The sequence below is a fragment of the Leptosomus discolor genome, chromosome 20, assembly GCF_034619465.1.
Source record: "Leptosomus discolor isolate bLepDis1 chromosome 20, bLepDis1.hap2, whole genome shotgun sequence".
Taxonomy (NCBI): domain Eukaryota; kingdom Metazoa; phylum Chordata; class Aves; order Leptosomiformes; family Leptosomidae; genus Leptosomus; species Leptosomus discolor.
This window is the reverse complement of record NC_141410.1, coordinates 7,972,240-7,997,832: the sequence shown is the minus strand read 5'-3', so window position 1 is coordinate 7,997,832 and position 25,593 is coordinate 7,972,240. Positions and strand designations below refer to the sequence as shown.

General features: G+C 57.1%; 1 protein-coding gene across 1 annotated transcript in view; it reads right to left on the bottom strand.

Annotated features, from left to right (window-relative positions):
- AGRN (agrin) overlaps positions 1 to 25,593 on the bottom strand; it is a 122,252-nt gene that overhangs the window by 13,657 nt on the left and 83,002 nt on the right. The window contains exons 7-25 of the mRNA XM_086476065.1: positions 23,594 to 23,818; positions 23,245 to 23,451; positions 17,143 to 17,364; positions 15,414 to 15,608; positions 13,981 to 14,181; positions 12,240 to 12,385; positions 11,961 to 12,066; positions 11,489 to 11,602; positions 9,698 to 9,862; positions 8,955 to 9,098; positions 8,452 to 8,576; positions 7,971 to 8,076; positions 7,468 to 7,851; positions 7,179 to 7,313; positions 5,581 to 5,708; positions 3,144 to 3,258; positions 2,684 to 2,803; positions 1,679 to 2,041; positions 311 to 503 (exon numbers count right to left, since the gene is read on the bottom strand). Of these exons, the coding sequence (XP_086332191.1) occupies positions 311 to 503; positions 1,679 to 2,041; positions 2,684 to 2,803; positions 3,144 to 3,258; positions 5,581 to 5,708; positions 7,179 to 7,313; positions 7,468 to 7,851; positions 7,971 to 8,076; positions 8,452 to 8,576; positions 8,955 to 9,098; positions 9,698 to 9,862; positions 11,489 to 11,602; positions 11,961 to 12,066; positions 12,240 to 12,385; positions 13,981 to 14,181; positions 15,414 to 15,608; positions 17,143 to 17,364; positions 23,245 to 23,451; positions 23,594 to 23,818 (3,394 nt within the window). The remainder of the gene's footprint in view (positions 1 to 310; positions 504 to 1,678; positions 2,042 to 2,683; positions 2,804 to 3,143; positions 3,259 to 5,580; positions 5,709 to 7,178; positions 7,314 to 7,467; positions 7,852 to 7,970; positions 8,077 to 8,451; positions 8,577 to 8,954; positions 9,099 to 9,697; positions 9,863 to 11,488; positions 11,603 to 11,960; positions 12,067 to 12,239; positions 12,386 to 13,980; positions 14,182 to 15,413; positions 15,609 to 17,142; positions 17,365 to 23,244; positions 23,452 to 23,593; positions 23,819 to 25,593) is intronic.

The window sequence follows — 25,593 nt, the reverse complement described above, 5'->3', positions numbered from 1 at the left end:
CAGCACCAAAAAAAGACCTCTCGCTTGCTCAAAAAAAAATCAACCTCCCACCCCTTTCGGCTTTTCAAAATTCAAACTGAAACACAAGTGAATTAACTTTGCTGAAACGTGCTACAGGGAATGAGTCCCCTTAGTATTCCTGTTATATTGGGACAAACTCTTCTCCTTTTCCTGCCCATTTGATGCTACTGTTTCTTAGCCTACAGGTTTGAGCCCAGCACCCTCCCAGTGTCCTGCAAGGACCATTCTGGTAAGAGTGGCTGCTCCAACCTCCTCCACACCACGCAGGGCTGAAGGGAAGGGCACCCACCTGAGCTCCACAAAGCCGCCAACCAGTGCCAGGGAAATGAAGTCTTTCCCGCGGTTCTGCCCGTTGTAGAGCAGCAGCCCGCTGAGCTCCACGGTCCTGAACTCCATGGCGATGCGCACAGTGTGGTATGCCTTCATCATCTTGAAGGCCAGGTAGGACTTGCCACCAAAGCTGGGGATGAAGTACCTGATAGCTGCAAGAGCCGGGGGCAGGGGTGGAGAAAGGAAGAGGGGATGAAGTAGAGGAAGGAACAGAAGGATAGAGAGCAGATAAAGGCCTGACGCGAGCCTGTGAACATCTTCCTACCCGTACAAACAAAGAGAGCTCTGGTGAAATGGCAGAAAGGAGCTCGCTCTCTCCGCTGAGCCCATGCTCCTGTGCGATTATCCCCTGTCACCGCCTCCCAGACATTCGTACTGGTAGCAACCAACTCCTCTTGTGATGGCATGGCCCCAAAGACTGCTCCTGGGCTTTAGGGATCTGTGGTATTGCTCTCCCAGTACTCAGCTTCACTGGCGTCCCAGTCAGCTCCTCCCAGGTAAGGACCAGTGCTGTTGGTCCTTTCCATACCCAGCTACCCCATCCCCTGGGCCACCGGCTGAGCTCTGCTGCACACACAATTCCTCATAACCCAACTTCCCTGCTCCTTACGTCATTTTAATCTGTCAGAATCCCATGACAGATTTACATTCATCACTCCAGGCTTTTATTTGCTGCAGCTGAGATTTTCCAAGGGATCTGGAAGGCCAAGCCCTATCAAAATTAACAGGACTGGACACCCACATCCAGCAGCAGCTCTGAGCGCTCCACCTTACGGCTTTAGCCACAAAGCTTTTCAGGAATAAGCCCTCACAAACACCCAGAGCCTCCGTCGTGATACCAAACTGCCAGTGGGAGCTCACAGTAAGTAAGAGCTGCTCTGGTTAAGCACGCTGCCAGTTAGCAGCTGCTTGCTAAGCAGCTCTGAGCGCCGGGAAACAGAGCCTTAATGATCACCACACATCTCCTGGTGTTTGAGAGGACAGCCAGTGCCCGTCTCTCTGTTACACTAACTAGCAGTCACTAGCTGCGGGAGCTGCGAGAGGAGATAAAAAAGGAGAAGCTCACAATCCCCACGCTTCGGGACCGGTATATCGGAAGCGGAGCCAGGAAGAAATTGCTCCTGGCACCTTCTTGCCCTGCAGGCTCGCCTCTTACAAGGCATAGTGCATCTGCAGAGCCAAGAAAACCGGTTAAATCGACCCCTGCGGTGCCTCCTGCCTGGTGCTGCCAGCGCTAGCGATGGGGCTGGGTCTGCCTGCGCCCCCACATCCCTCCATCTCCCAGTCAGCGCGGTTCGCTGGGGCACGGACAGACGGAGGGACGTACGTTTCTCACAGACGGCTCCCCCTTTGCCTGCCGGGCAGCTGCAGGTGAACTCCTTCCCGTCGTCCTCGCAGGTGCCACCGTGCAGGCAGGGGTGAGAGTCGCAGGGCCGCGAGGGTTTCTTCGTGGTGGTGGGGGGCTGGCGGGTGGGTTTCCGCCGGGGGGTGGTGGCGGGGAGGGTGGAGGTGGGTCTCTTGGTGCTCACAGCGCCCGTCATCTTGGCGCCGGGCCGGCCCCCGGCGTCTGGGCGCAGGACGTGGACGGTGGTGGCAGCGGCCGCCGTGGTGTAGCGCCGGGTGGTGGCGGGTGCCACGGTGGTGGCCGTGGTTGTGGTGACGGTGGTGGTGAAGAGCCTGGGGATCCAGTCTGGAACACAGCAAAAAGCAGGTGGAGGCTGGAGCTTCGCAATCCTCTCTGGGGGGCAGGGAAAGCCGCTGGGGCTTTTGGGGTGAGATGGCAGCAGAGAGGCTTGGACAGGTGGCTCGCCCAGGCCACCGTGTGCCCCAAAGCCCAAGAGCCCTCGCCCCTCCGCTCTCCAGGCCCCAGAGCTCCTCCTGCACAGCCTGGATTACGAATCGGGCAGCTGCCTGCACAGGGTGTGTGTCTGCACAGCGTCCTCCTCCGCAGCACCGCAGTGCTGCCCTGCTCTCCCACCCTGGAGTGGGGGTAGGCATCCTCCCAGGCAGAGCTGCACCTTTCTTTCCTGGAAAATTGGTGGTTTGGGTTTATCAGCATGAGATCCCACGGCCTGGGCTGGCCACCCCTCTCGGGAGTACCAGGGGGAGCACCGGGAAGGGCTCATTTTTCACGAATTTCTCCTGAGTTGAGAACAAGTTCCGGGCACAAGGACTAAGCCCTGAGCCCTGGCTCTGGAGGGCACTGTCTGGGGAAGCATTTGACAGGTTACTGCTACAGATCAAAGGCCCTGGCGAGACCAGAAAAGCCAGCCTGCCCGTTCGAAAGCCTAAAGCAAGCGAGGGGGACTGACCCCAGACAGAGGGGGCTCACCAAAGTCCATGAATTTGACATGCTCCTGCTGGGGCTTCTTCACCAGAATGGTCTTCTTCTTGGAAGCTTTGATCTGCTTCAGCAGGGCCCCTTGGACATCAGCTGCTGTGTAGGAAGTGGCTGATGGTAGCCAGGAGGAGAAAGGAGAAAGGCAAGAGTGAAGATGCAGGCTGACCCAGCCGTTTCCCTCTCCTGACCTCCCCACGATGCATCTGAACCATTCCTTTCCCTAGGAAAATGCTTCCAGGCACCAGCTTAGGGTGCACCTCCTCCCAGCTCTTCTCACAGCATCTGTTCATTTCGCTGGACAGAAGACACATCCCCAGCAAGTTTTAATCAGGTTCTTTCATGCTCCTTGCCACATGCTTGTTTCTCAGGCCAGCAGCCCCACTGGGAGTGCCTGCTCCCTCCTCAAGCAGATGGCGATGCCACAGTGAATCAGCACCGGGAAGGCTCTTACCTGGATCAAAGTGGGACTCCACAATGACACGGACAGCACTGCTCTGCCCCAGGTCTCGGACGCGGATGCTCTTAAAATCCTTCTTAACGTCAGAATTGCGGAAAAGCTCATCCAGCTAGTTGGTTGGAGGTGAAGGAGAAAGATAAACTGATTAATGGCGAGATCCTAGGACATAGGTCCTTTTAGTAAAAGATCTTGAGTCACAGCGAATCTCCTTGGTTTCAACCCACACGGGTTTGCATCCAAACCTTCGCAAGACACCCCACGGACACATGCAGAGAACAGGGCTCTGTTCTATAGGGTGATAATTTCAGATGGTCCCTCTTCTTTATGGTCTGAGTCAAAGGTAAGAACAGGATGCCGAAATAGCGCGGGGAAAGTGAGCTATCCCCATCGTACCCATGAAGAGCAGCGGAACAGAGCCAGACCAGAGACACCTTGCAGTTCATGCAGGGATTTTTCTATTGTGTGGCATCTAAGTCTTACTGATCTCTTCTAAAGCTGTGTAAACCTGCTTAGGCACTTTGGAAAAATCCCGTAAGGCCCCATTCTGCATCCTTAAGTACCTGACTGCCTTTTAAAACTTGGCTCTCAGGCACCGCAGGATTTGTCTGAAGTCACATGAAGGAGACTGATGGGCTTAGAGCAAGTCAGGGCTTTGCTAGCTATCTGCCCGGCCTCGTGTTGGACCAGCAGTCGCCCAGCTAGAGGCCACTGCTTCCTTCCCTCGGCCTCAAGGCAAAGACAGAAGAAAGGAATGAACTGACTAATGGCCCCACGGTATAACTTCCCCCTGGAAATTCAGGCATAGTGATCTCAGAGGGGTAAAGCAGCACATCACACCCATGGGCGTTCGCAGGTAAGCTGCAGAGGGATGACGGGTCCCTGCAGCACAGGGCCGTGGCAGGAGCTCTCGGCTCAGCCACAGATGGCCTCGGAGACAGAGGGCCTGTGCCATGCCTTCATTTCCCCCAGCCTGGGAAAACAGAAACCTTGTCTTCTCAGGGGGTGAATGGATGAGCCAGTGAATGAAGCCTTTGTATGCATGTTTGCATCCTCAGATAGAAGCCACTGTCGTATTGGGAAATATTGCTATTGTGATACAGAGCTGCAGGAACCATATGGTCCATATGCCAGGCACACATCTGCTTATATGACTGTACCGAGGGCTTGCCAACTTCTAAGTGCAGCTTGGAACCAGCTCTAAATCTGTTAATCTCCTTGCAAAGATGCTTTGTATTTGCTGTGCCACACTGCAGGCTACAGTATAATGTTGCTACCCCACCCAGCGCTTCCTTGGCATAGCCATATGCACACATTGCCACGCAAAGTCCACCTACTCCCAGAGCTGGCAACGCAGGGAGGAGGGGGGGTTCTCCTTAGAAGTGGGAGGCTGGATTTACACAAGCAGCTTCCCAGGGTGTGTTGCTGAATTGGAGGAACAAAGGGGTTTTGGACACGTTTTTGTCTCAGGGCTTTTCATGCAGATAAGGACGCTTTGGGAAATCCAGGGTGTTGAGGCAGAACCTCTTGGCTGAACAGCCCCACCGCCAAGATCAAGCTGAAAAAGGATCAGTTTTGACCCAGCAGATAACAAAGGATGGAAGCCACTGACACAGCACGTGGTAGAGGCTAGTAACACATGTAGATTAAAAGGAGATCAAATTCACAGAGGCTACCGCTTAGACAGAACTGGTGCATCATCTCCTTTACACTCTTAAGTGCCCACCCCATAAAAGCACCGGCCCTGGTGATAAGCCACGTTCACTCCCAACTTTTGCAGGTTAAGCTTATCTCAAAACACCACCCCCACCCCCCCAAAAAAAAACCCAAAAAACCCCCATGGAGTGGATGCTCCTCCAAAGCACCCAACACATTTTGCAGAGAGGTCTCTGTGCTCCCATTTGACAGACAGCAATGACAGGCCACGGCCTCCCCAGAAGCCGTCATGAATGAGAAGGCAAAGCAGGAGGAAACCCAGAGCAGTTCCCATGGTGGGGACAACAGAGAGTGTCTCCAGTTCCAGAGGGTGGTGCTGGCACAGGGACTGCTAACACGCACCCGGGGAGCGCTGCTCAGAGAGCAGAGAGCGCTCGGTCCCTGCTTCAGCGGGGTGGCTGGAAGGACGCCCAGCAGGCAGGCAAACCTTCCTGCCCAGCGCTGGCACCTCGGAGGCCAAAGGGACACGAGCGAGCGAGCGTGCCCCAGGTTGGCTCCCCGTGGGAACCCAGACACTCGAACGGACAAGCCTGCTTACTAGCAGCAGCTCGGAGAACGCCTGCTCGCTTGAGAAGGGGAGGACCATGTTTGTGGAATTGAACATTTGAGGTTTAGTCATCTGTCCACCACAGCACAGACAGTTGGGCAGGGTCCTCTCGTCTTTTGCCAAGGCCAGAAAAGCCCTAGGCAGACCCTAGATGAAGTGCAAAGAACTCACCGCGCTCTCAATGCTCCTGGCCGTCTCCCCAAAGAGCTCTGACTTGGGGTCAGCCATCTCCGGTGTGTAGAACAGCTCCTGGCCTTCCACCTCCTCCAAGATGAGGACGCCTTGGAAGACTTTGGTAGCTACGGAAGGGAGGGTAAAGAAGACAAACGCCTTTAGTCGGCTTGTGGGCAGGTGACAGGCGTGGTGGCTGACAGCCGCAAGGAGCGTTCGAGTCCCTGGGTGGGGGGAGGAAAAGGGTGATGGCAGTGTGCGGGTAGTGCCAGTGTTGGGGTTAGTCTGGATGGGTCTGGGAGAGCGCCATGGAGGATTAGTATCAGAGGGTGCTGGAGCAGATGGTAAAGACCAGGCTGGAGATGGCAGCTTTTACCATACGGTTTCCTCTGAGCTCCGGCCCGGAGAGCAGCCCCCCTGCACCGGCTGAGTAACAAGAGAAAGACGTTAGCCAGAGCAGCACAGAGTCAATACGGCAGGATCAGACACGTGCATACACACAGGGGGCAGAGAAGGGTGAAATGTGGACTCTGGACAAGGAGAAGAGACCTGTGCTGGGAGAGGGAAGTACAGACCCTGCCAGCTAACAGCCTGTGGTCAGCCTTGCAAAACCAGACCGAAATTGCAACAGGAACCCAAGGTGTGGTTCCCCTTCCAGGGGAGCTGTAGGAGTGCAGAGGCAGCTACAGAAAGATCCTCGCTGCGGGTAACGCTACGGGAGGTTCCCCAGCAGCTGCCCTTTCGTGGGTTAAAAGGGGAACGTGGTGTCCAGAGGAAAAAGGGGATGTCCTGCTGGAAACCCCAAGGAACAGGGTCAGTTAAGAAGGACCTCAGTGAGCAGTGAGGAAACATGTGGGAACAGCCCCAGAGCAACCATTTTTAGGGTGACGACGTATGCACAGGGCAGCCAACACTCTGATCAAGCACGGGTAGCTCTGTGTTTCTTCAACATGGACAGTGTGAAAGAAGGGACTGTCAGGAGGCAAGACAGATCCCACCTAGGTCACGAGAGCAGTGCGCACCCCTGGGAACCACAGCGCGACTCAAGAAGCTCAGACCATCCCCCCCACTAGGAAAGCCCAGCAGGGATACCGGGGCTACAGCTGCTCTCCCTGCTTGTCCTGGCACCAAACTGGTCCTGGTCAGCCCAACTCCCTTTACAGCCATCGACACAGATAAAATGGGAGTCTAAGAAATTCTCTCATCCCCCTTTAGTGCCAGTCACGAGCTCTGCAGAAGCCTGGGTAAAACACTGGCCAAAGTTTTAAGGCTATAGCAGTCAAGGAAGAAGTGAAACAAACTGCAGAGTGTCCTGGCTCCCACCAAGGACTAGGGCTGGCTGCTGGGGGCTGTGGCAGGTGGGGACAATGTCTGTCAGCTACCGTGGCTCAACATGTCCCCATGAACATCACCTCAGGGACACGCCAGCCCCCAGACGAGACACAGGAACCGTGCTCACCGCCAGCCGGGCAAGCCCAGCACCACTCTGGGCAGCTCTCAGTGGCATCCCTCCCTCTCCTGCACCTTGCCAAGAGCTCACCCTGACCCCTGACCACCGAAAGGAAGCCCAGAGCCCAGCCCCTCAAGGACAAACTCACCGGGACAGTTGCTGCCTTCCGCATCAGCAGCCGCAGTCTTGCCATCAGAGCAGCATCCCAGCGGGGTGTTGTAACACGTCGCCCTCTCGATGGCTGGGGTGGAAGTTACCTGGCTTTCCTCCACCTCCTCTTCCCCTGCAGGGCATTAAGAGGAGCATTCACCAGCAGGAGGTAAGACCTCACCTCTGTGTCAGAGAAGAAGGCTGAGGCACAGCTTAATTTCGCTGTGAGAGGAAGGATATGGTTTGACCCACAACCAACCTGCCAAGCCGAAGAAGCGCACACTCACCGGCAGAGCCTGCCCCACTAGATTCCTGGTCTCCACTGATGCCCATCTCTTGGTCTCCACTGCCTTCTGCACTGCCTGATTCAACGTAGGCGGGCTGGGTGGTGGCCAGGACCACCGGTGCGGTGGAGAGAGGGCGCACGGTGGCCTTAAACACCCCGTGGGTCATCCACGGTGTAGTGGCTGGTCTGGCAGTCGTGATGCGCCTTGTTGTAGGGTGACCTCTTTCAGTAGGCCTGGCTTCCAACAGCAGGGAGCTGGTAGCCAGCTCGGTGGGTTCTGGAGCCTGGGTGGTGAGCCGCAGCGGCGGAGGAAGGATTAACTTGTCCAAGGGCAGCGTGGGCAGCGGCGTGGGTGGCGAGGTGTGGCTTGTGTGAGTGATGGACTCTGAAAGGAGCAGCGAGACAATGAAGCGTCATGGCACAGCGAGGAACTGCAGAGGGAGGCAGCCAGACCCGGGTCCGAGAGCTGGCACTGCCCCAGCACCGAGAGCAGCAGACACTCACCGTGGCACTGCCCCACGTGCTTCACTGTGATGACCTGTCCCTGCCGGCAGGCGATGGTCTTCAGCTGGCACTGGTCCCCGTACGTGACGCCATCAGACCCACACACCTGGGAGGCAGAGAAGGAATGTGAGCTGCAGCTCTGTCCTCCTCCAAGCCCTGGGCAAAATAAACTGGTCTCTCCATGCTGGAAGCAAGAGGCTTTGCAGGGGTCCCTCTGAGGCTGCAGAAGCCCAGGAGCAGAGCAGCTCAGAGGTGCCAGACGGGGGACAGAGCACCCAGCTCTGCTGGGAGACGTCTGTAACTTGCACGTCACCCTTCCCCACGCACCGACGAGTGACCAAACTTGCCCGCCTGCTTCTTGTCGAGGAGGGAAAAAGACACCAGACTCCTGCGCTGCCTGCACCAGCCCGACGCAGCCAAGCTAGCCACACGCTCCCCTGCACGCCACCCAGCCCCCCCCACGGCTGCCTCTCCCGCAAACCTTGGTCATGTTGGCCTCCGAGCAAAGCGGGGATGGGCACTCGCAGTGGGCGAAGCCGTTGACTTCCACGCACGAGGCCCCAAACTCACAGTTCATTTCCTCGCAGGATTTCGGGGCTGACGGGTCTGGGGTAGGGAGAGAAGGGGGGAGAGATGACCAACAAAGCACATACCAAACATACAGAAACAGGCTATGCTGAATCAAAATCCCTCTCTCCTCCCAGCGGGTCTGAGCTCTCCCAGGGACTCGCCAGAGCTGTTCAGACCAGTGGACAAGACAGACTTTCACCAAACAGAGAAACAGTCCCTCGTGCTGTGCGTGAGTGCACAGATAACAGGAACCCAGCCAGGAATGGAGGCCAGGGCCCCTTTCCCCCCAAAGCACGGGCATGCAGGGTGGGAGGGAGTCATTTCTTTCACAGGCCTGTGTGTTGCCCTGCAGCAGTACCCAAGCACCCATTTCTCAGTGCCCCACGCAATCTCTCTGCTACGTGGCTCCCTCACCTTTCTCACAGCCAGTCATGCCCAGTTTGCTGCCATTGGGGCACTGGTTGCACTTCATACCAGTGATACCAGTCTTGCAGGAGCACAGTCCAGTCATCTGCTCGCAGTCGTCACGCACTGAACCCACCGGGTCGCAGTTACAGGCTGCCCAAGAAGGGGGGAAAAAAAAAAACCAAACAAAAAAAAGAAGACACTGTTTTGCTGATGGATTTGTGGAGCCGACAGCAGACTCACTCAGGTCCTCCAGCAATCCAAGGAAGAGCGAGGAGAAGGGTCCAGGGGAGGACCATAATGCTGCCTGCTACCTGCTACTGACCCCACACGAGCTGCAGGAACCCGCCTCCACCCGCCACCACCTGACCACTGTCCTACGGCTTGTGACCCCACATCTGCTCCACGGACACCCGCAGGGCCTATTCACGCTGAGCTCCAGCTGCCCTGCAGAACATCTGGCCGGGGAGCGGGCCCGCAGAAGGAGACACCGTCTCCTCGCCCAGCTGCACCCTGAGGGGAGCCACAGCATCTGTGCGACGCTCCGGGCCACCCCGTCTCTCTCGCAGGGAGCAAGTCATCCAGCTCTGCAAAAACAACCGCTGGAGATGACTTAGAACAGGAGCCGTCGTTAGGGGTGAGTGTTTTAAAGAGCACGGGTACCCCGCCGTGCCCGGAGCCCCGCCGGGGAGCCGTGCCAGCAGGGAGCTGCGTGGGACGAGGGGTGACAGCCCAGCCCTGCCCGCACTCACGCGTGCAGCCGCTCTTGCTGTCGGTGACGATGCCGCGGAAGTTCCAGAAGCCGGGCTCGCAGCGGTCACACTTCAGACCCCCCACGCCCGGCTTGCAGGAGCACTGTCCTGTGGCGGGGTCGCAGGCTCCCCCGTAGGAGCCATAGGGGTTGCACTGGCAGGTGCCTGCGAGCCAGAGAGAGAGAGACGGCGTGAGGCTGAGCCCTGGCCAAGGGGGGACACCGGGGGCTGCATCGGGGCGGAGGGACGGACGGCTGTGCCACCGAGCTGCTCAGCCAGGGCAGGAACGTGGTCTCACGCTGGGCAGGAGGAGGTTTCACCAGCTGCTCTTGACATTTCTCCTCTGCCCCAGCTACGAGGGGGAACGAAGCCTCCAGGGATTAACCCGCTTGCTTTGCTGTCATCAAGAACTCCTCTCTCATTAACATCAAAGGGGAAGGAAGCTATTAGAAGTTTATTATTAATTCATTAATTAGGAACTCGATGGAGGGAAATGATCCGAAGATAGACAGAGAGACGCTCCCTTTATCCACCGGGAGCAGTGGAAAAGGGACATGGGGCAGAGCCGGAGAGAAAGGGAGACCTCAGGAGCAGCAAATAGTGTGCATGAGCACATCCCCGGACTGCCAGAAGCAGGGAAATGGCATGTCCAGAACAGGCAGCAATGGATAAATCTGCCCCAGGGGCTTCAAGCTGCTGGTCAAGCGGTAGCTACCTCCTGATGTATGCTTGCTGCCAACACAGGGACACAGGTGGGACAGAAACTGCTGGGATACTGAATCCCAGTGAGTCGGGAAGGGCCTGGAGGGCAGGCGACAGGACTTCCATCAGAAACACAGAGGAACATCACCACCACTGGCAGGGCGATGCTGAAAGGGAAATGCTTGTGTCCTCCCTAGCGTCGCTCTGGCCGGCTCCTCCCTGCTTTGCTGGCCGCTCTCGGCCACCACAGACCACACGCACCCACCTCAGCCCGCAGCCTGCCCTGCCCATCCCCTGCCACGTCTCTGGACGTTTTCTGAAGGCTGCTGCTTTTTAAATCATACAGCACATTAAACAGCGCTGCGTCCTCACCAGGCAGGCATTAGCCAGGCCCAAGCACGGTGTGAATCGTGTCTCCACGGGGTAATGTGTCTCCCTAACAGGCAGCCGCAGCCTCAGCTGGCAAGAGTTTGCTAATGCCTTTCAAAACACACCTTCTGCTCAAGTGCTGGCTCCGATAATTATTTAATAAATATTAATGAACCATTTGCCAGCTCAGCTTCCTGCACAGTGCGGTCACCTGCTAGTCACTGGTCCCAGGGTGGCCTGCAGAAGGTCCCTAGGTGAACCTGAAAAGCTCTGCTCCACCTCAGCCTGCAGCGCAAGGATACAAGCAAGGGTTTTGTCACTCAGCTCTAAACCTCTGGCAATGGGTTGAACGCACAGAGGGCATTATCTAGCCCCAGGGGCACCTTCCGGGGCATCCAGCATGGACAAGTTCTGAACCACCACCCTGTCTTCCTGCATATCAGAAGGACTTAGACCTGGAAGTTGACTCAGAGCATCACCAGTAGATCTAGGAGGCGAAGCACCTCCATGTGAGCATGCTGTGAGCCTGGAGCTGGGATAAACAGAGGCTTTTTGAGGCTGGGAGGTCACTAGTTAGCTAAGGAATAGGGAGAGTCCACCTTCCTATGTTTCCCCTGGGATGAGACCCCAAAGTACCCCCTCCAGCTCATCCCTCCTGCCTTCCAGGCATCCTTAAAGGTCCTTCACGCCTGCCCAGGTGGGAACACAATATTCACTCACTTGGGCATCCAGCTGCACCCACTCCGAGCGCCAAGGTCATGTTGTCTGGGCAGCATCCGTAGATGGTCTGGCTGCAGTGCACAACCAGGAGAGGTGGCGGGGTTGTGGCAAGGGCTGCAGAGGAAGGCAGAGAGGTACAGGTCATCTTTGGCACGCAGGCTGCTGCAGGGCTGTATTGCCAACGGACGGCTCAGGCAGCTAGCAGCATGCCTGCAAAACCACACGGTCCTTGCAGAGATGCTGGGAACGACGAGGTGAGGTCCTACCCTGGGCCAGGGAAAGCACAGGGCATGAAACGGGAACGATGCCGGGGGGATCAGCAACCCAACGCAGACACTGCTGTGTCCTTAAGCGAGCGCTTCCTTGCTTAGCCCCAGGGAAAGGGCACGTGTGACTGCAGGGCACCAGCCTGGGGACCAGCACACACAGCTTGTGTCAGCCTAGGGGGGCTGGCTGCCTTCGGGGGACTCACCGCGGCAGGCTCCTTGGCTAGTGACATAGAGATCCTGGCGTTTTTCACACCGTGTCTTCTTCAGCTCACACTCGTTGGTGTAGGTCACACCATCAGAGCCACACACCTGCCAGGACAGGGAGGGGAACCGCTCAGGGCAGCCCCCGGCACAGGAAGGCAGGTTCCCTATCCATGGGATGCCCTCTCCTGCCCAGGAAGCACGCGGGAAGGCCACCAGGGAGAAGAGAGGAGGGGAGCCAGGACCGAAGCAGGCAGCGCAGAACTGCTCGGCGTGCTTACCGGGCTGCGTGGCACTGCCAGGCAGGTGAAGTCACACACACAGCGGTCATCCTCTGCATCCTCGTCCCACCAGCCCCCGTACTGCCGGCACCGGTCTTGTTCACACTCGCTACCGTCGCCGGAGCCCGAGCCCCCTGAGCCGCACTCTGGAGCGAAGGAGGATGGTGGTGAGAAAGGGCTCACACCCAGCAGGGCAGAGCTAGGGGAAAGCAGAGGGGATGGGACCAAAGCCCTCTCCTCCCTGACACGAGGCTGCGCCCTGGACAGGGGAAGCAGCCCACTGCTGCACAGGCCCGTCCACATCACAGCAGATTGAATCTCTCCAGCACAGGCAACCCCAGAATCCTGAGCCCAGATATATTAGGATGTTTACGCCCAGACCTCAAAGAAAATCCCTCTCCCTCGGAGAAAGCAGATTCCCCCACCGCTGTCACAAGATTGTACTAAGCCTCCCTAATGAAAACCCCAAAGGGATGCTTTTAGCAGGTGGCCTGAGGTCTTCCTTCCTACAGCAGCACAGCAGGAGCAAAAGCAAGGACCCTGCAGCTACCAGAGCCCTGCAGGCTACCTGGAGATCAGACAGTTAATAGCCACGCATAGAGGGAAGGGCTGCCACTTGACTTAGCGAGGCACAGCTTTGATCTGACTCTTCCCCCTTCTCCTGCCCTCCCAAACACATCGTGCAGCAGGGAGGTTGCTGCAGCTAATATAAACATGGAAACCAGAGCAGGGGAAGGGATGGGGTTCGGGTTTAGTTTGAAGTTCAGTTAGGCCGATATTCTTAACAATATATAAACTCTGTCCCTAGCCTGGCTGCCTCTCTCCATAAGATGCTCAGAGCTCCAGCAGCAAGAGAGAGATGTTGCTGATTTCAAAGGCTTCTCAAAGGGGAAGCGGGGGGAAGGCAAACCTGGCCCTTTTTATTGAGTGATCAAAGGCTGGGATTTGGCATTACACAGAGAATTATTTAAGATCTTTTCCCAGAGGGACATCAACCTGAAATTCCCCAAGGAGGGCTGTGATCAAACACCATGTTATGTCTTCTCCTCTCCCTAAGCTCTGCCATAGTGCTGAAGTCCTTTCCAGCTAGGCTATATCTGCACTGAGCCAGAGAATCTCAGCTCGCCAGGGAGAGGTTTATGCACCTTCTGTACTCGGATTCAGCCAGCCTTAACCCACAGCTTTCCCCCTACGTGGGAAAACTCAGCAGATTCTTACATCTTAGCCTGCCCAAGCCAGGTACACCCAACACCACAACCTTCCCTGGTGCTCGGTGACAAGCCAATAGTGGCCACAAGCCAGGCCCTCGAGCAGCCCCCGGGGCAGAGGGAAGCGGAGCAGCAGCCAGGCTCCCCACCCCAGGAACGGCTCTGTTTTCCCCCAGCCAAGGCCCACTGAAGTGTGAAACGAAAGCAGCGACAAAGTCCTTGCCCAGCCGATTAGGTGGCATGGTCTCGATTAGGTGGCGTCACCTCGTTACTGTTGGATCCAGAAAGACAAAAGGAAAAAGGGAGGCGGCAGGCAGGGTGCTGGGCGACAGCGGCCAGCCCTCCACGAGGGAAGGAGAGCGTCCCTGGCATGGGACCTGCTGCGCTGGGCACGCTGGCAGTGCCACAGGGCACTATGCCCGAGCTCCATGCAGCGGGGCAGCCCGCTGCGGGCAGCCTCGGCCCTTCCTCACCCTTTCCCCCCCCACCCCCGTCTCCACACCCGTGCAGCCAGAGGAGCGGCGGCAACCTACCCTCCTCGCACGGCCCCGTCCTGGCAACCTCAATGCTCTTCTTCTGCTGGCAGGAGGCCACCTGCAGCTCGCACTGGTTGTCGTAGGTGAGGCCGTCGCTCCCGCACACCTGAGCGAAGGGCTGCCGCTCGCAGCGCGGGCACACGCACTGCCCACCCACGCACTTGCTGCCGAAGGAGCACACCGTGCTGCCGCAGGACTCTGGGGGGGATAGAGGGAGGAACCACAGTGAGACGTGGTAGGGATCTTTGTAGCCAACTGCCCGCTGTCCCAGAGCTGGGGACCGCTAATGCCATGCCCTCAGTGGCAAGGAGAGAAGTCCTCCTTCCCCACAGTGGTTTGTTATTGCTTGAATTCAATGCTTATTGAAATATATATTTCAAGCGTGCAGACTCCGTAACCCATCGGTGCCAATTCTGAGCATCTCCCAACAGCGGCCACAGCGGTTGGGCCCAACAGCTTTTTCTAGGAAATCCCATTGACTCTCACGATGTATTCTGACTTCAGCCTCCTCCTGCTTGATGTGCCCACAGAGCACCGAGAGTCATCTGCCACACTCAGTCATTCTTCTCTCCTAAATTTAGAGGGGACTTCCATGCACAGCTCAGCCCTGGAACACCAGACCCAGCTGGACAGGTTTTATGAGGCTCAAAGCATTGCTTTTACTGAAGTAGCATTTGTCCTAATGAAGAACCTAGGCAGGGCTTTTAATTCATTAAGAAATTAGCACAGACAGTTCCCTGGGCTGAGGAGTGGGGAGGAAACACATGAGCAAAGACGAATTAACCCCAGGGGATGGAGGGAAGAGAAAGCTACTGAGATGAATTGTGCGATCAAATAGACTCTCAATGCCTTCCATTCTGGTGGTAGCTATTAAGGTGGTTTTAGCCCAATTTCTTTGCTTGGATCAATGGCCATTAGCCCAATTTCTTTGCTTGGCTCAGAAGGCAGCAGACACCACCTGTGACACCTAGCTGGGGCTAAAAAGGAGAAGGTGCTTAGGAGACTCAAAATGCCCAATTCTTGTGAAGCCAAAAGGGAAGACCACGCCAGACGAGGTGAAAAGCCTCAAGCAGGGTCTCCAAGTGACCAGCCAGGTACTGCAGCCCAGGGCCAGGCTGCTGGGTGTCCCTGGCCAAGCCCTGTTCCTCTGGAGCTGATATCCTCCTGGGAAGTCCTGAAAACAACCAGTAAAGGCACCAGGAGTAATGCTAGGGAGACCTTCCACACATCCCGACCCTGGGGTTTCTCTGGTGCCTCCCAGGACTGGCAAACCCATGGGTTGTGAGAGCCAGAGATGACTGGCGAGCCTTGGACTGCCACGGCCAGGCAGCTCGGCGGGGCTCGCACGGACAGCGGGGCTGAGCATCCGCTCTCCGAAATGCCACCAGCAGGAGTGAGACGAGGGAAGAAGGGGACTTTGCCAGACTCACTGCAGTCTCCTTGGGCAGCCACCAAGATGTTCGTCTGCTGTGTGCACGCCCGGACGTGGAGCTCGCACTCGCTGCCGTACGTGTTGCCATCTGTGCCGCACACGGGCTGCGAGGAGGGAACGCACTCGGTGGGGCACACGCACCTTCCCGTCTCCGCCTCGCAGATGGCCCCGAACTGGCACTTGCCACAGCGATCTGTGCAGACAAAGAACGAAATTGGTAGGTTAAGGCAACAGGTCAGGCGGGCATCGCTGCCTAATGAAGTGCCAGAGCAGAAATAAAACCCCACCGCGACCTCCTCCCCCAGGTCGAGCCTCTGCAGATGCCAGGAGCTGGAGCCCCAGAGCAAGGCAAGAGCCGAGGGGAGGGGCAGCAGGAGATGGGAGACTCAGACTCGGAGGCAAAAAGGCAATAACTACTCATAAAAGCCGTCAGGGCCAGGAGTAACCGCGATGAAATGCCACCGGAGCCGTATATGCCGTTATAGCTAAATACGAGGCGGGAGAGAGCGCGGGGCTGAGTGCGATTACCAGGAGTGATAAATCAGACCCAGCCTTGGGAGGAGCAGCGCAGCATCCCAGGCAGCAAGCGGCCAGTCTCCCACGGGAGGGAGGCGGCAGGATTCACACATGACAAATCAGCAGGGCGGGAGGAGGCGGGCGGCCGGGAAGGGGGATACTCTCTTCCCCCGGTTTATCAGGGCGCCAGCACCACTGGATGCGTGTATAACATAGCACCCGTTCTCAGCGCCCTGCCACCTCCCCCAGCGGGACCCTCAGCTTGCTGCAAACATGCCCAGCACACACACACGCAGGCTCGGGTCAGAGCAGACGTTTATCTTCGTAATAACTCACTTGCAAAGGAGCTATCACTCGTTGCAGGAGAGACCGGGCTCCAGCCAGCACATCTCCTGACTCCTGGGTATTTAGTGATTCACGGCTTCATTTTCTCCTTCAGACAAACACCCCTCTTCCCTCCCTGCCATTCAGTTCGTGAGGAATTTGGCTCAAAGATAGTTTTTCTTTTTTTTTTTTTTTTTTTTTTTTTTTTTTCTTTCACACAGCAGCTGCTGCCTTTGCGTGGGGGAGGGAAGATGCAACAACCCCCTGCTTGGTCTGTGCAGACTGTTGGCCGGCAGGTTTCTATCTACAGCACAAAGCTTGGGCTCTGCAGGTTGGGAGAAGGGCTGCTCAAGGCAGCCTGTGTGCAGACAAGGGCAGCTCTTTCCTCTAAGGTGAGTTACTCAAGCGCGTGTGCCCCAACAGCTGAAGTATTTGCATCCGTCCCTGTTTCTCCTGTAACTGTGTGGAGCTGGTACAAGTATTTTCTTCTAACCTGAACCCCACTGGGCCCTCCGCTGCGCTGCAGCAGGGAGCTCCGCAGGTTGGAGGGGTAAGACAGCTTATGGAGGAAGGTCTGCTGGGTCAGGGGACAGTGCAGGCAGCAGTGCCAGGGCCGGCTCGCACGGGTAGACGACTCCCATCTGCCTCACCCTAAGGCTTTCCCCACTGCCTGGCATTCCTTGGTGAGGAAGGCAGCGTTCAGGTTGGTTCCTGGATTCTCCTGCCCTCCTGGCTACGTGGCAAAAGCACAAACACAACCCAAAAGCCCCCCTTCTCCCCGTGGCCAGGGCCACGTTCGTGCTTAAGACACCGTCTCCTCCCAGCAAGCAAACCCAGGCTGCGGCCAACAGCACGAGGAGGAGGAAGCCCCAGAGGTCGGCTCTTACCGCAGGGTCCTTTGTGTTTCACTTTGATCTCTCTCTTGAGGACGCAGGCCATGGAGTCGAGCTCGCAGGGGTTGCCGTAGGTGCGGTTGTCAGTGCCACACACGGGGTCGTAGCGGCCCTGGCACACCTGCTGGCACTCGCACACGGCCTCCTGGTTCTTCACCACGCACGTGGCCCCAAAGGTGCACTCCACGCTCAGGCACGGGCTGGGTGTGCCCAGGTCTGGAGAGGGGAGAGGAGAGAAAGGCACCGGTCTCAGTCTGCTGCTTCCCCAGCTCCCCCAGGGCACTGTGCACAGCAAGGCATGCCAGCATCCCCAGCCTCAGGCCCACGCCTGCCTCCCCCAAGCCGTGGCAAACGCACAGAGCTCCTGCCCTTGGCACCAGCCCAGCCCCTGCAACCTCCATGCCACCCCGACATGCCCGGCTCAGCATCTTCCCCATGCTTGGCAGAGGTTAGGGATGGGAAGCAGGCACAAGATCTTCTCCCTGAACGCCACGAACAGGACTCCTGCCTCATCTCCTCCATCCCATCGCCATCCTGTCCTGAGGGGCCGGCCAGAAGCGAGAATCAGCCCTGCGGGTTTCTGCACCAAACCCCGACGTCTGAGTCTTCCCAGCAGCTCACAGCCAGCATCGAGAACAAGCATCACAGGCTGAGGAAGAGCAACACAGACCGAGGCCCCTCGCTGCCAGGAGGGGAGCTGGCACTTCTTTTCCCGGGCAGCAGCGGTGCCACGAGCCTGCCTGCGAAGTCGGATCTGACTGACCAGCTCTGCAGCAGAGGGCAGGGCAGGAGGCAGCAGAAAGCCACCTTCAGGGTGGGTCTCAGTGCCTCCAGGACACTCACTACATCATCACGCAGCACCAGCTCAGTAGCCAAAAAAGCTCAGACAGGGATAGTTCGCTTCACTGAGGCCCACATCCTCAGAGCCACCCTGTCCCCTGAACAGCTCATCCTAATACCCGCTGCGGCAACACCCGGGAAGACCTGGCTGGAGAGGACACCGCCACTTGGCTTCACCACACAGCCTGTCTCTCTCCTCTCCCCGGCAGCTCAGCTCCCTTCCCCTCCTCTTGCAAGCCGGTGCTGGAAAAGCCAGGGAGCTGCTGTGGGGCAAGATGAAGAGACCTGGTGTCCTTGCTTTGGCCTGGTCCTCAGGCACTTGGCTCCAGAAGCAGAGCCCTGAGGCTCCAGAAGCAGAGCCCTGAGGCTCCTTGAGGACGGGTGATGCCCCACAGCATGGGTTGCAGGCTGCGAGGCAGCAGCCCCCTCTGCTCACAAATTGGAGCTGCTTAATCAAAGTCAGCCAAGCAGGTGGCACCTTCCCTGCAAGACGCCTGGCAGTAATGAGGTGAGCCGCCAACCCTGATGGTGACAGCAAAGGGAAAAGGCTGCGTCCGATGCCCTGCTACAGCTCTGCAACTGCTCTCAGGGAAAGCCCTGCGGTTCCACCCCGTTCCCTGCCCGCTCGCTGAAGGCAGGCATGTCCCTCCAGGAATGCCCTCCACCATCCAGAAGCCGAGACAGGCAGCTAAAAGGGGCAGGACTGGCCACGCTGCTGGGGAGAGACCCAGCGCTGCCCAGTGACCCCTTCTTGTGACTCAAGACAAAAGCCCTGAGGACCCGGGGCAAGGAAAGGACACGGATTTAATCCATACTGAACACTGACAAGGACACATGACAAAACAGATGAGGGGAACAGACAATGCGGCCACGACGAGATGGGATGCAACAGGCAGACACAGCGCAGCCCCACCAGCACCGAACAGCGAGGCAGGCACGGAGCTGGAGGGCGGTGGGAAAGACAAAGCCCTCCAGAGCCTGCTGGCGTGGCACGGGGTCCATTTTCCTCCCCTGCTAGGACCAAGGTGGCATATCTGCAGAGCAAGAGCAAGGCTTGAGCCCTCAGGAGCCTGGCTCCGTGCTGTCAACCAGCGGAGAAAACGGCCCACAGCATGGGCACAGGCAAGCCTGAATTTTGGATTTGGCTCTTTGGGAAGCACCTACCAAGTCAAAACTTAGAGCCAAGGGTCTCTGCAAAGGAACAGGGAAGAGGGGGACGGTTCAGGCACACGGCCACTACTTCAACCCAACCTTTTCAACTGTGTCTCCAGCTTCCCTGAAGCTGAAGAGTTTGTGAGCAGCTCCCAAGGACCAGGAACCGCTCCCTGTTGTGCTCAGCCCTGTGATGCTGCTCACATCACCTGCTTGGGTTTCACTTGCTTTAAAACAACATCTCTACCATAATCACGTCCCCCCCCAAACACACCGAGACACACGCCTGCATGCAGAAAGCACCTCTGCTGGACACAATTAGGCAAGAAGGATGCAACGAGCCAGGCACGACGCAAATACATTCGCTCATTTGAAATTCAAACTCACGCTCTGGTCTTGGGGAGCAAGGGAGCAGCGAGTGAGAGTGCAGGGAGGTGCCAGGCCTGACGGAGAACACTGCCCTGACGTTACTTGCCCTTCTTAAGCAGGGAAACCTGCCTGAATCTCAGCCTGTGAAATTTCACTCACACCCCTGGGCACCTGCAGATGTCAAAGGAGGTTTTGGCACCAGTCTTGATGCGGGTGGATATAATGAGGACCTACTGAGCAAGGACCTTAGGCTGTGCTATAATCAAGACCTGCTTTGATTTCTGGCCCTTCTCCATCTTGTAGGCAGGGAAACCGAGGCACACACCAAGAAAACTGCTCATTCAGCACCCTGACTGATACAAGGGCACGATCCCCCACCTGCTGCTGAGCTTTGTAGAAACCTAACCAAGCCCTGGGAGCCGGGGACACCGAGCTCTCCTGCAAGCCCCACGTGTGGATGGCTATGGAGAAGAGGCTCTGAAGCTGGTTTGTAACCCAGCACAGCCCATCGATCTGTGCCCAAGACACCCAGCGGGCTCCGGCACCAGCTCCACAGGGACACAGCAGGGGTTATTCCTAGGAAAGAACCACATCTGAGCACAGACACCTCCTCGGGGCTTCCAAAAGGTACATGGTGCTTTGCTGGACACTGGGCAGGGGAGCCGCAATCCCTGCAGAGCCCCGGCCCCCTGGACTTGCACAGACAAGCGTGACACACACTACGGAGAGCAAAGGGACAAGCATCACAGTCCCAGGCAGGCAGAAGTCTCTGGGAAGGAGGAGGTGGGGAAGAAAGGGGGGTTAGTCGAGGGCAAAAGGAGAGGTAAGATCAACCACGAGCAGTCCAGACTGATGTATCAGCCGAAGGGGGGCTTGCTAAGGAGTGGGGGGCTCACAGCACCCACCTCTGCTCCCACTCTCATTTGCCTCGAAGGGTCAAGCCACAGCAAACATCGGACAAGACCCCACTGCACTGCAAGGCATTTCCATTCCAGCAGGAAGTGTTTGGGGCGAGGGATGGGAGCAAAACCAGAGCAATCTCTCCATCCCAGGGGCTCTCAAGCAAAACTAGAGAGGTGGGGAGCAGTGAGAAGAGGCCAGGACTGTCAGTGGCTACGGAGAAGGGGAGAAAGCCGACCTCCTAGCAGAGATGTCCGGGTAGGGAGCAGAAGGGTGCTGCGAGGACACAATTCCTTCCTCCAAACAGGCAACACTGTAAAACACAATACACAGGCGAAAAAGGAAAGAGAGAGAGAGAGTGGAGAGAGAAAGAGAGCCGGGAGGGAGAGAGCAGAGAGAGGCAGGGAGGAAAAGACAGATGCAACTACAGACACCTTCCCTCCACCTCCTGTCCACATCAGTCTCGTCCCATCTCTTCTTTCTCAGCTGCACCATCGCGGTGTCAAAGCAGAGAAGGATTAAAAACAAGGCCTGGACTGTTTTGTTTGGCTTTGCCTCCTTTGCCTTGTTGCTGGAAAAAACAGCGGCAGAGCTTATTGTTCGTGAGACAGGTACGTGTGAGAGATTAAAATATTGCAACCACACTAACGGCCTGTCTCTCCTTTCCTTCTCTTCTTCCCAGCTCCGTGCATCTCCTGCATCCTCACAGCAGAGGCAGGGACGAACTCGCCAAGCTCCCTGCCCAGCGTGCGGGAGGCGGACAGAGCCTGTAGCTCCCTCAGCCCCTGGTCTGGCCCACTGCTGAGTGCCCCACGAGTCCTGTCCCAGCCTGCGCTGGTGGACTGCACCCTGCCTCCCAAGGAAGCCTCAGCCAGGAGAGAAGTTAGCATCCCCAGCAGTGCTCACGCCGAGAAGACCTGTCTTGACACACAAGCTGGCAAGCAACATCATCACCCCGTCCCCGCTTCTAATTCTGTTTCTCATCTCACATCGAGCCTGAGCTGCTGACACAGAGGAGGACGTGCTTTCTTCCCAAAGGGCAGCACCGAGCTGAGAGAGAAGATGCTTTCCTAAGCGGATGGGGAGGCCAAAGGCTTGCCCACACCTCACGGTGGTTTGCTACAGGGCTGCCTGGAGATGTCACGTGGACTTTGAAATCCTAGGCTTCGGCAGACAGAGCCCCGGCTTTGTTTTACTTCCCCCGGATTACGAGCTTTGTTTGCTCCTACCCCACGAGGATGTAGCTCCTGAAAGCAGATGTGTGCATCCGCCGTCCTCGCCTGGAGGAAGAGGAGTTGAGGGGAAGCTAAAATAACAGACTAAGATGGAGAGAGGAACCACAGATGCACAGGGACCATATCCTACTGTCCACCGGCCTCACTCCACTGAACGTGGTGGAAATGTTGCATGTCTGACAGCAGGGTCACTAGCAGCACGAGTTCTCTGCTCACCCTAGAAATTCGGGAAGTCTTAGCAAGGACCTGACTAACGCAGGTACAGGGAAGGGTTTGTACAGAGCCCAGGGCACCAGGGCCCGGCCACCCAGCTGCAAACAACCACCTCCTGGTCCCGCTGCCCCAGAGCTCTGGCAAAGCTCCACAGTGGCTCAACAGGGTAGGAAAACGAGACTTGCCGCCGTGCGTGGCTTCCTGGCAAGGCTTCTGGTTGCCATCCAGCACCAGCTCCCCGCAGCCCAGGGAGACAGAGGACTGAAAGGTGCCTCTGTTGCCCTCCCTGTAGGGAGAACTTGGGGAACTGACTCCTAATCATTCAACCACCAGAAACACAGGGAAACAGCCGATTTAAAATAACATTGTGATTACATTAAGTGTGATTTTGGGAGCTTGACAAACCGTTTTCAAGCAGCTGGGCCTGGCAGCATTAAAAACCTACTGCACAGGAGCACCTAGGAGCACAAAGCCAACAAAACAGACCCACAACATGGGGCTTGATTTCCAAGTACTACAGAAGGTTTGATACAGCTGATACCTTGTAAAACATCAGCTTAAAATAACAGGACACAGTTCTAGATCTAGTAAAAAACCAATCTGAGCTGAAACGAAGAGTCCTTCCAGCTCATACGAATCAATTCAGTGACTGTGTTTAACCTCCTTCATCTTCTGCACAGTAATTTTAAAATTGGACGTTCCCAACATCCTAGGGACCTGAAGCCCCATCCTATCACATACGCCTGAAAAAGCATCCATTGGAAAGGTCAAAAGCTTCTCCCAGAGACGACAAAGACACGGTGAGACCTCCAGAGAGCGGGCGTGCTGAGAAGGGTTCCTTACGGAGAGTACCTGGAGCTGAGAGAAGCAGGCAGGCATGGAGAGGGAAGCATGGAAGGAGCTGAGGGGCTGGCACTACCCTGGGAGGAGAAATGAATGGCGTGGGCTGCACAGGAACTGCGTGGCGGTGAATGTGCACCTGGCCGTGGCGGTGAACGAGAGAAACCAGCAGGACATCACAGTTTAAACAACACAAACGCTTCTTCCCCGTGTTACTGAGCACATCAGACAGAGACAAGACCAAGGAGGAACACATGGGCACACACACACGAGGACTGATGACTGCTGGAAGGAAAAAGAACAGGGAGGAATGGATATTCAGGGCTTGTCGGCCGCAAGACTGAAGAGAGCCTGTGGCTTGCTCAGACGCTGGGCCCCCCAGTCACAACTTACCTGCAGCTTCCCCGCACCAACGCGAGCACCACGGCCTGCACGGAAAGGACTGACACAGGCTGAGCTCAAAAGTGGCTGCTGGGGGCTGGGAAGCGAGAGGTATGGGGGTACCAGCGTTCCTGCGGGCATCCAGCCCGGCGGCACCAGTGCTTACCACAGGGTCCGCTGTGCTTTACTGGGATGGCAGCCTTCTGGTGGCACTCAGCTTTCCGGCGCTCGCAGTCGTTGCTGTAGGTGCGGCTGTCGCGGGCACAGACAGGCCGGTAGGCGCCATCGCAGGTGACGCGGTCACAGGAGCAGCGAGCGGTGCCGCGGCGGTTCAGGCAGACGGCGTTGAACTTGCACTCCTCCTTGCATTTGTCTGGGAGGAGAGAGGACAGCGCCGCTTGCGCTCACCACGGGGACAGGGGAAGGGTGTCCTCTCCTTGCCAAGAGCACGGCACGGAGGGGGAAGGTCAGGAACCCACACGCTCCTGTTCCCCAGGAAGCACAGAGGTACTTACCCTGATGCTGGCACTGCCCTGAACGCACCTTCTGGATCTCCAAGCCCCGGATGGCCCCCGAGCGCCCCATCACGCACTCGTTGTCGTAAGTCACCCCGTCGTCCCCGCACACAAGCTCCCTCTTTGGAGGACAGTTCTCAGGGCGGGAGAGCAGGTCTGCCCTGCGGGTGCGGGGGTTCACCCGGCAAACACGGTTCATGTCGTTGAGGACGCCTTTACACGGGTCTGCGCACGGAGCCAGAGCAGACAGTCAGGCGCACTCACGCTCTGCCCAGAGAGGCGCTTCCCAGCTTGCCCTCCTCCCTCCCAGCTGGCCCCCAGAGCCCCCGTACCTTCCCCAGCGGCGCTCAGCGTGTGCTGATCTCTTCCTTGAGACTGGGTATCTGTAGGGCTCTGCACATGCAAGGACTCATTTTTTTACTGAGCTGCCCACACTGAGGACACTCGCCCTTTCCAAAGCGACTGCTGGATGGAACGAGCTCTGCCTTCTATCCCATCCCGAGCTGCCTTCACTCCCTGCTGTCTAGGGGACAGGGCTCTCTCCCTCAACCCAAGCGAACCTCCCAAGCCCAAGGGGCGTTAGCTGGGCATTGCAAGATTCTTCTTACTCCCATCCCGCTCCTCCTCCTCTTCCCGAAGTGCTGGAAGAGCCCCGAAGGCAGGCAGGGCCACACTGCTGCCTAGCCCCACTGCTCTAATCTAGGCTTATCTGGATCAACCTCGCTGATAAGCTGAGCTCACATTAGCATACCAAAGACATGGGCAAAGCAGACTCTTCCCTAATCCCTATGCTAGCCCTAGGTTTTTCTCTCCCTTGCCAAGCACAGTACCTGGAGAGTGCTGATTCATTGTCTGCAATTGCAGAAACACGATTGTATGTTTTCACCCTTTAATCCTACCTAGCCTGAACCCTAGGCATTGACCACAGTCCCAGGCTGACAAGGGGAAGAAACAACACAGCACCTTGCTTCCCCAGCCTCTCGCAAGCAGGCGGCAGACCTCCCTTTCAGCCGCCCCCACATCCCTTGGAGAAGGCTGGCCTGGGACAGGGTCACAGCTGAAGCCTTTCGCTTTGTCCGTTGTAGCATGTGCAGTAATCGTGGAAACGAAGCAGACAAAGGAGCTCCCGCAGGACCTACCCAATCCATCTCCCATTACCCCTCCAGCAAGAGCTGTCCCGTGCTCGCTGCTGCCCTGCGGTGACACCCGCAGACAGCCAGGGATGTGCTACCTCCTTGGAGGCCTCCGCAAACACCAACAAAATCACAAGAACATCTTGTGTGGGCTCAAGGAGCTGTGGGTAAATAAGGCTGCTCTAGCAGGGCGGGGATGTGGTACAGTGGAGGAGATGGGGACTGCATCAGAGGGGCTGGGGACGAGGCAGGCGCACAGACATACCTCAGGGACTGCATGATGAGGATATTCGAGATGTACTCTGCCTGCACTGCTCATCCCCACTCTCTCCCCTACCTTGCAGTACATCCTCAAGCCTTACAGCACACCCAACAGAGGCCAAATACCTTCAAGTATTTTCAGGTCCTATAGCCCAGCCGCTCAACCCAGACTGCCCGAGTTTCTGCTGATGCCCAGCTAAAATCAGGAGGACCTCGAAGGAGCAGCGAGGCTCAAAGCCTATTCTTCGCCCTAGAAACCTGGAGCACCCAGGGTGACATCTCTTTCACACCTCCCACTTGCACCCATCTCGCCCTACTTGGGACCGAGCAGCGAAAGCGCAATTAAAGCTCTTCCAGGTTTCCAGCCTGCCCAAACACTCCCACACTCCTTCCCCTGGGGACAAACACTGGTCTGGCACGTGTCCTGGCTGATCTCATGGTTTTCCTAATGAATACAGTTGCTTTTAATTACAAGTATCCCCAGCCATCATTAGCCAAAGAGGAAGCCATCCTTGGAGTGGCAGGACTGTGTTTGCACTCTGGGATCTGTGCCTGTCGGGCTCCTTTAATTAGAGGGAGCTGCCTGCCCGCGAGCCCTGGGACGTC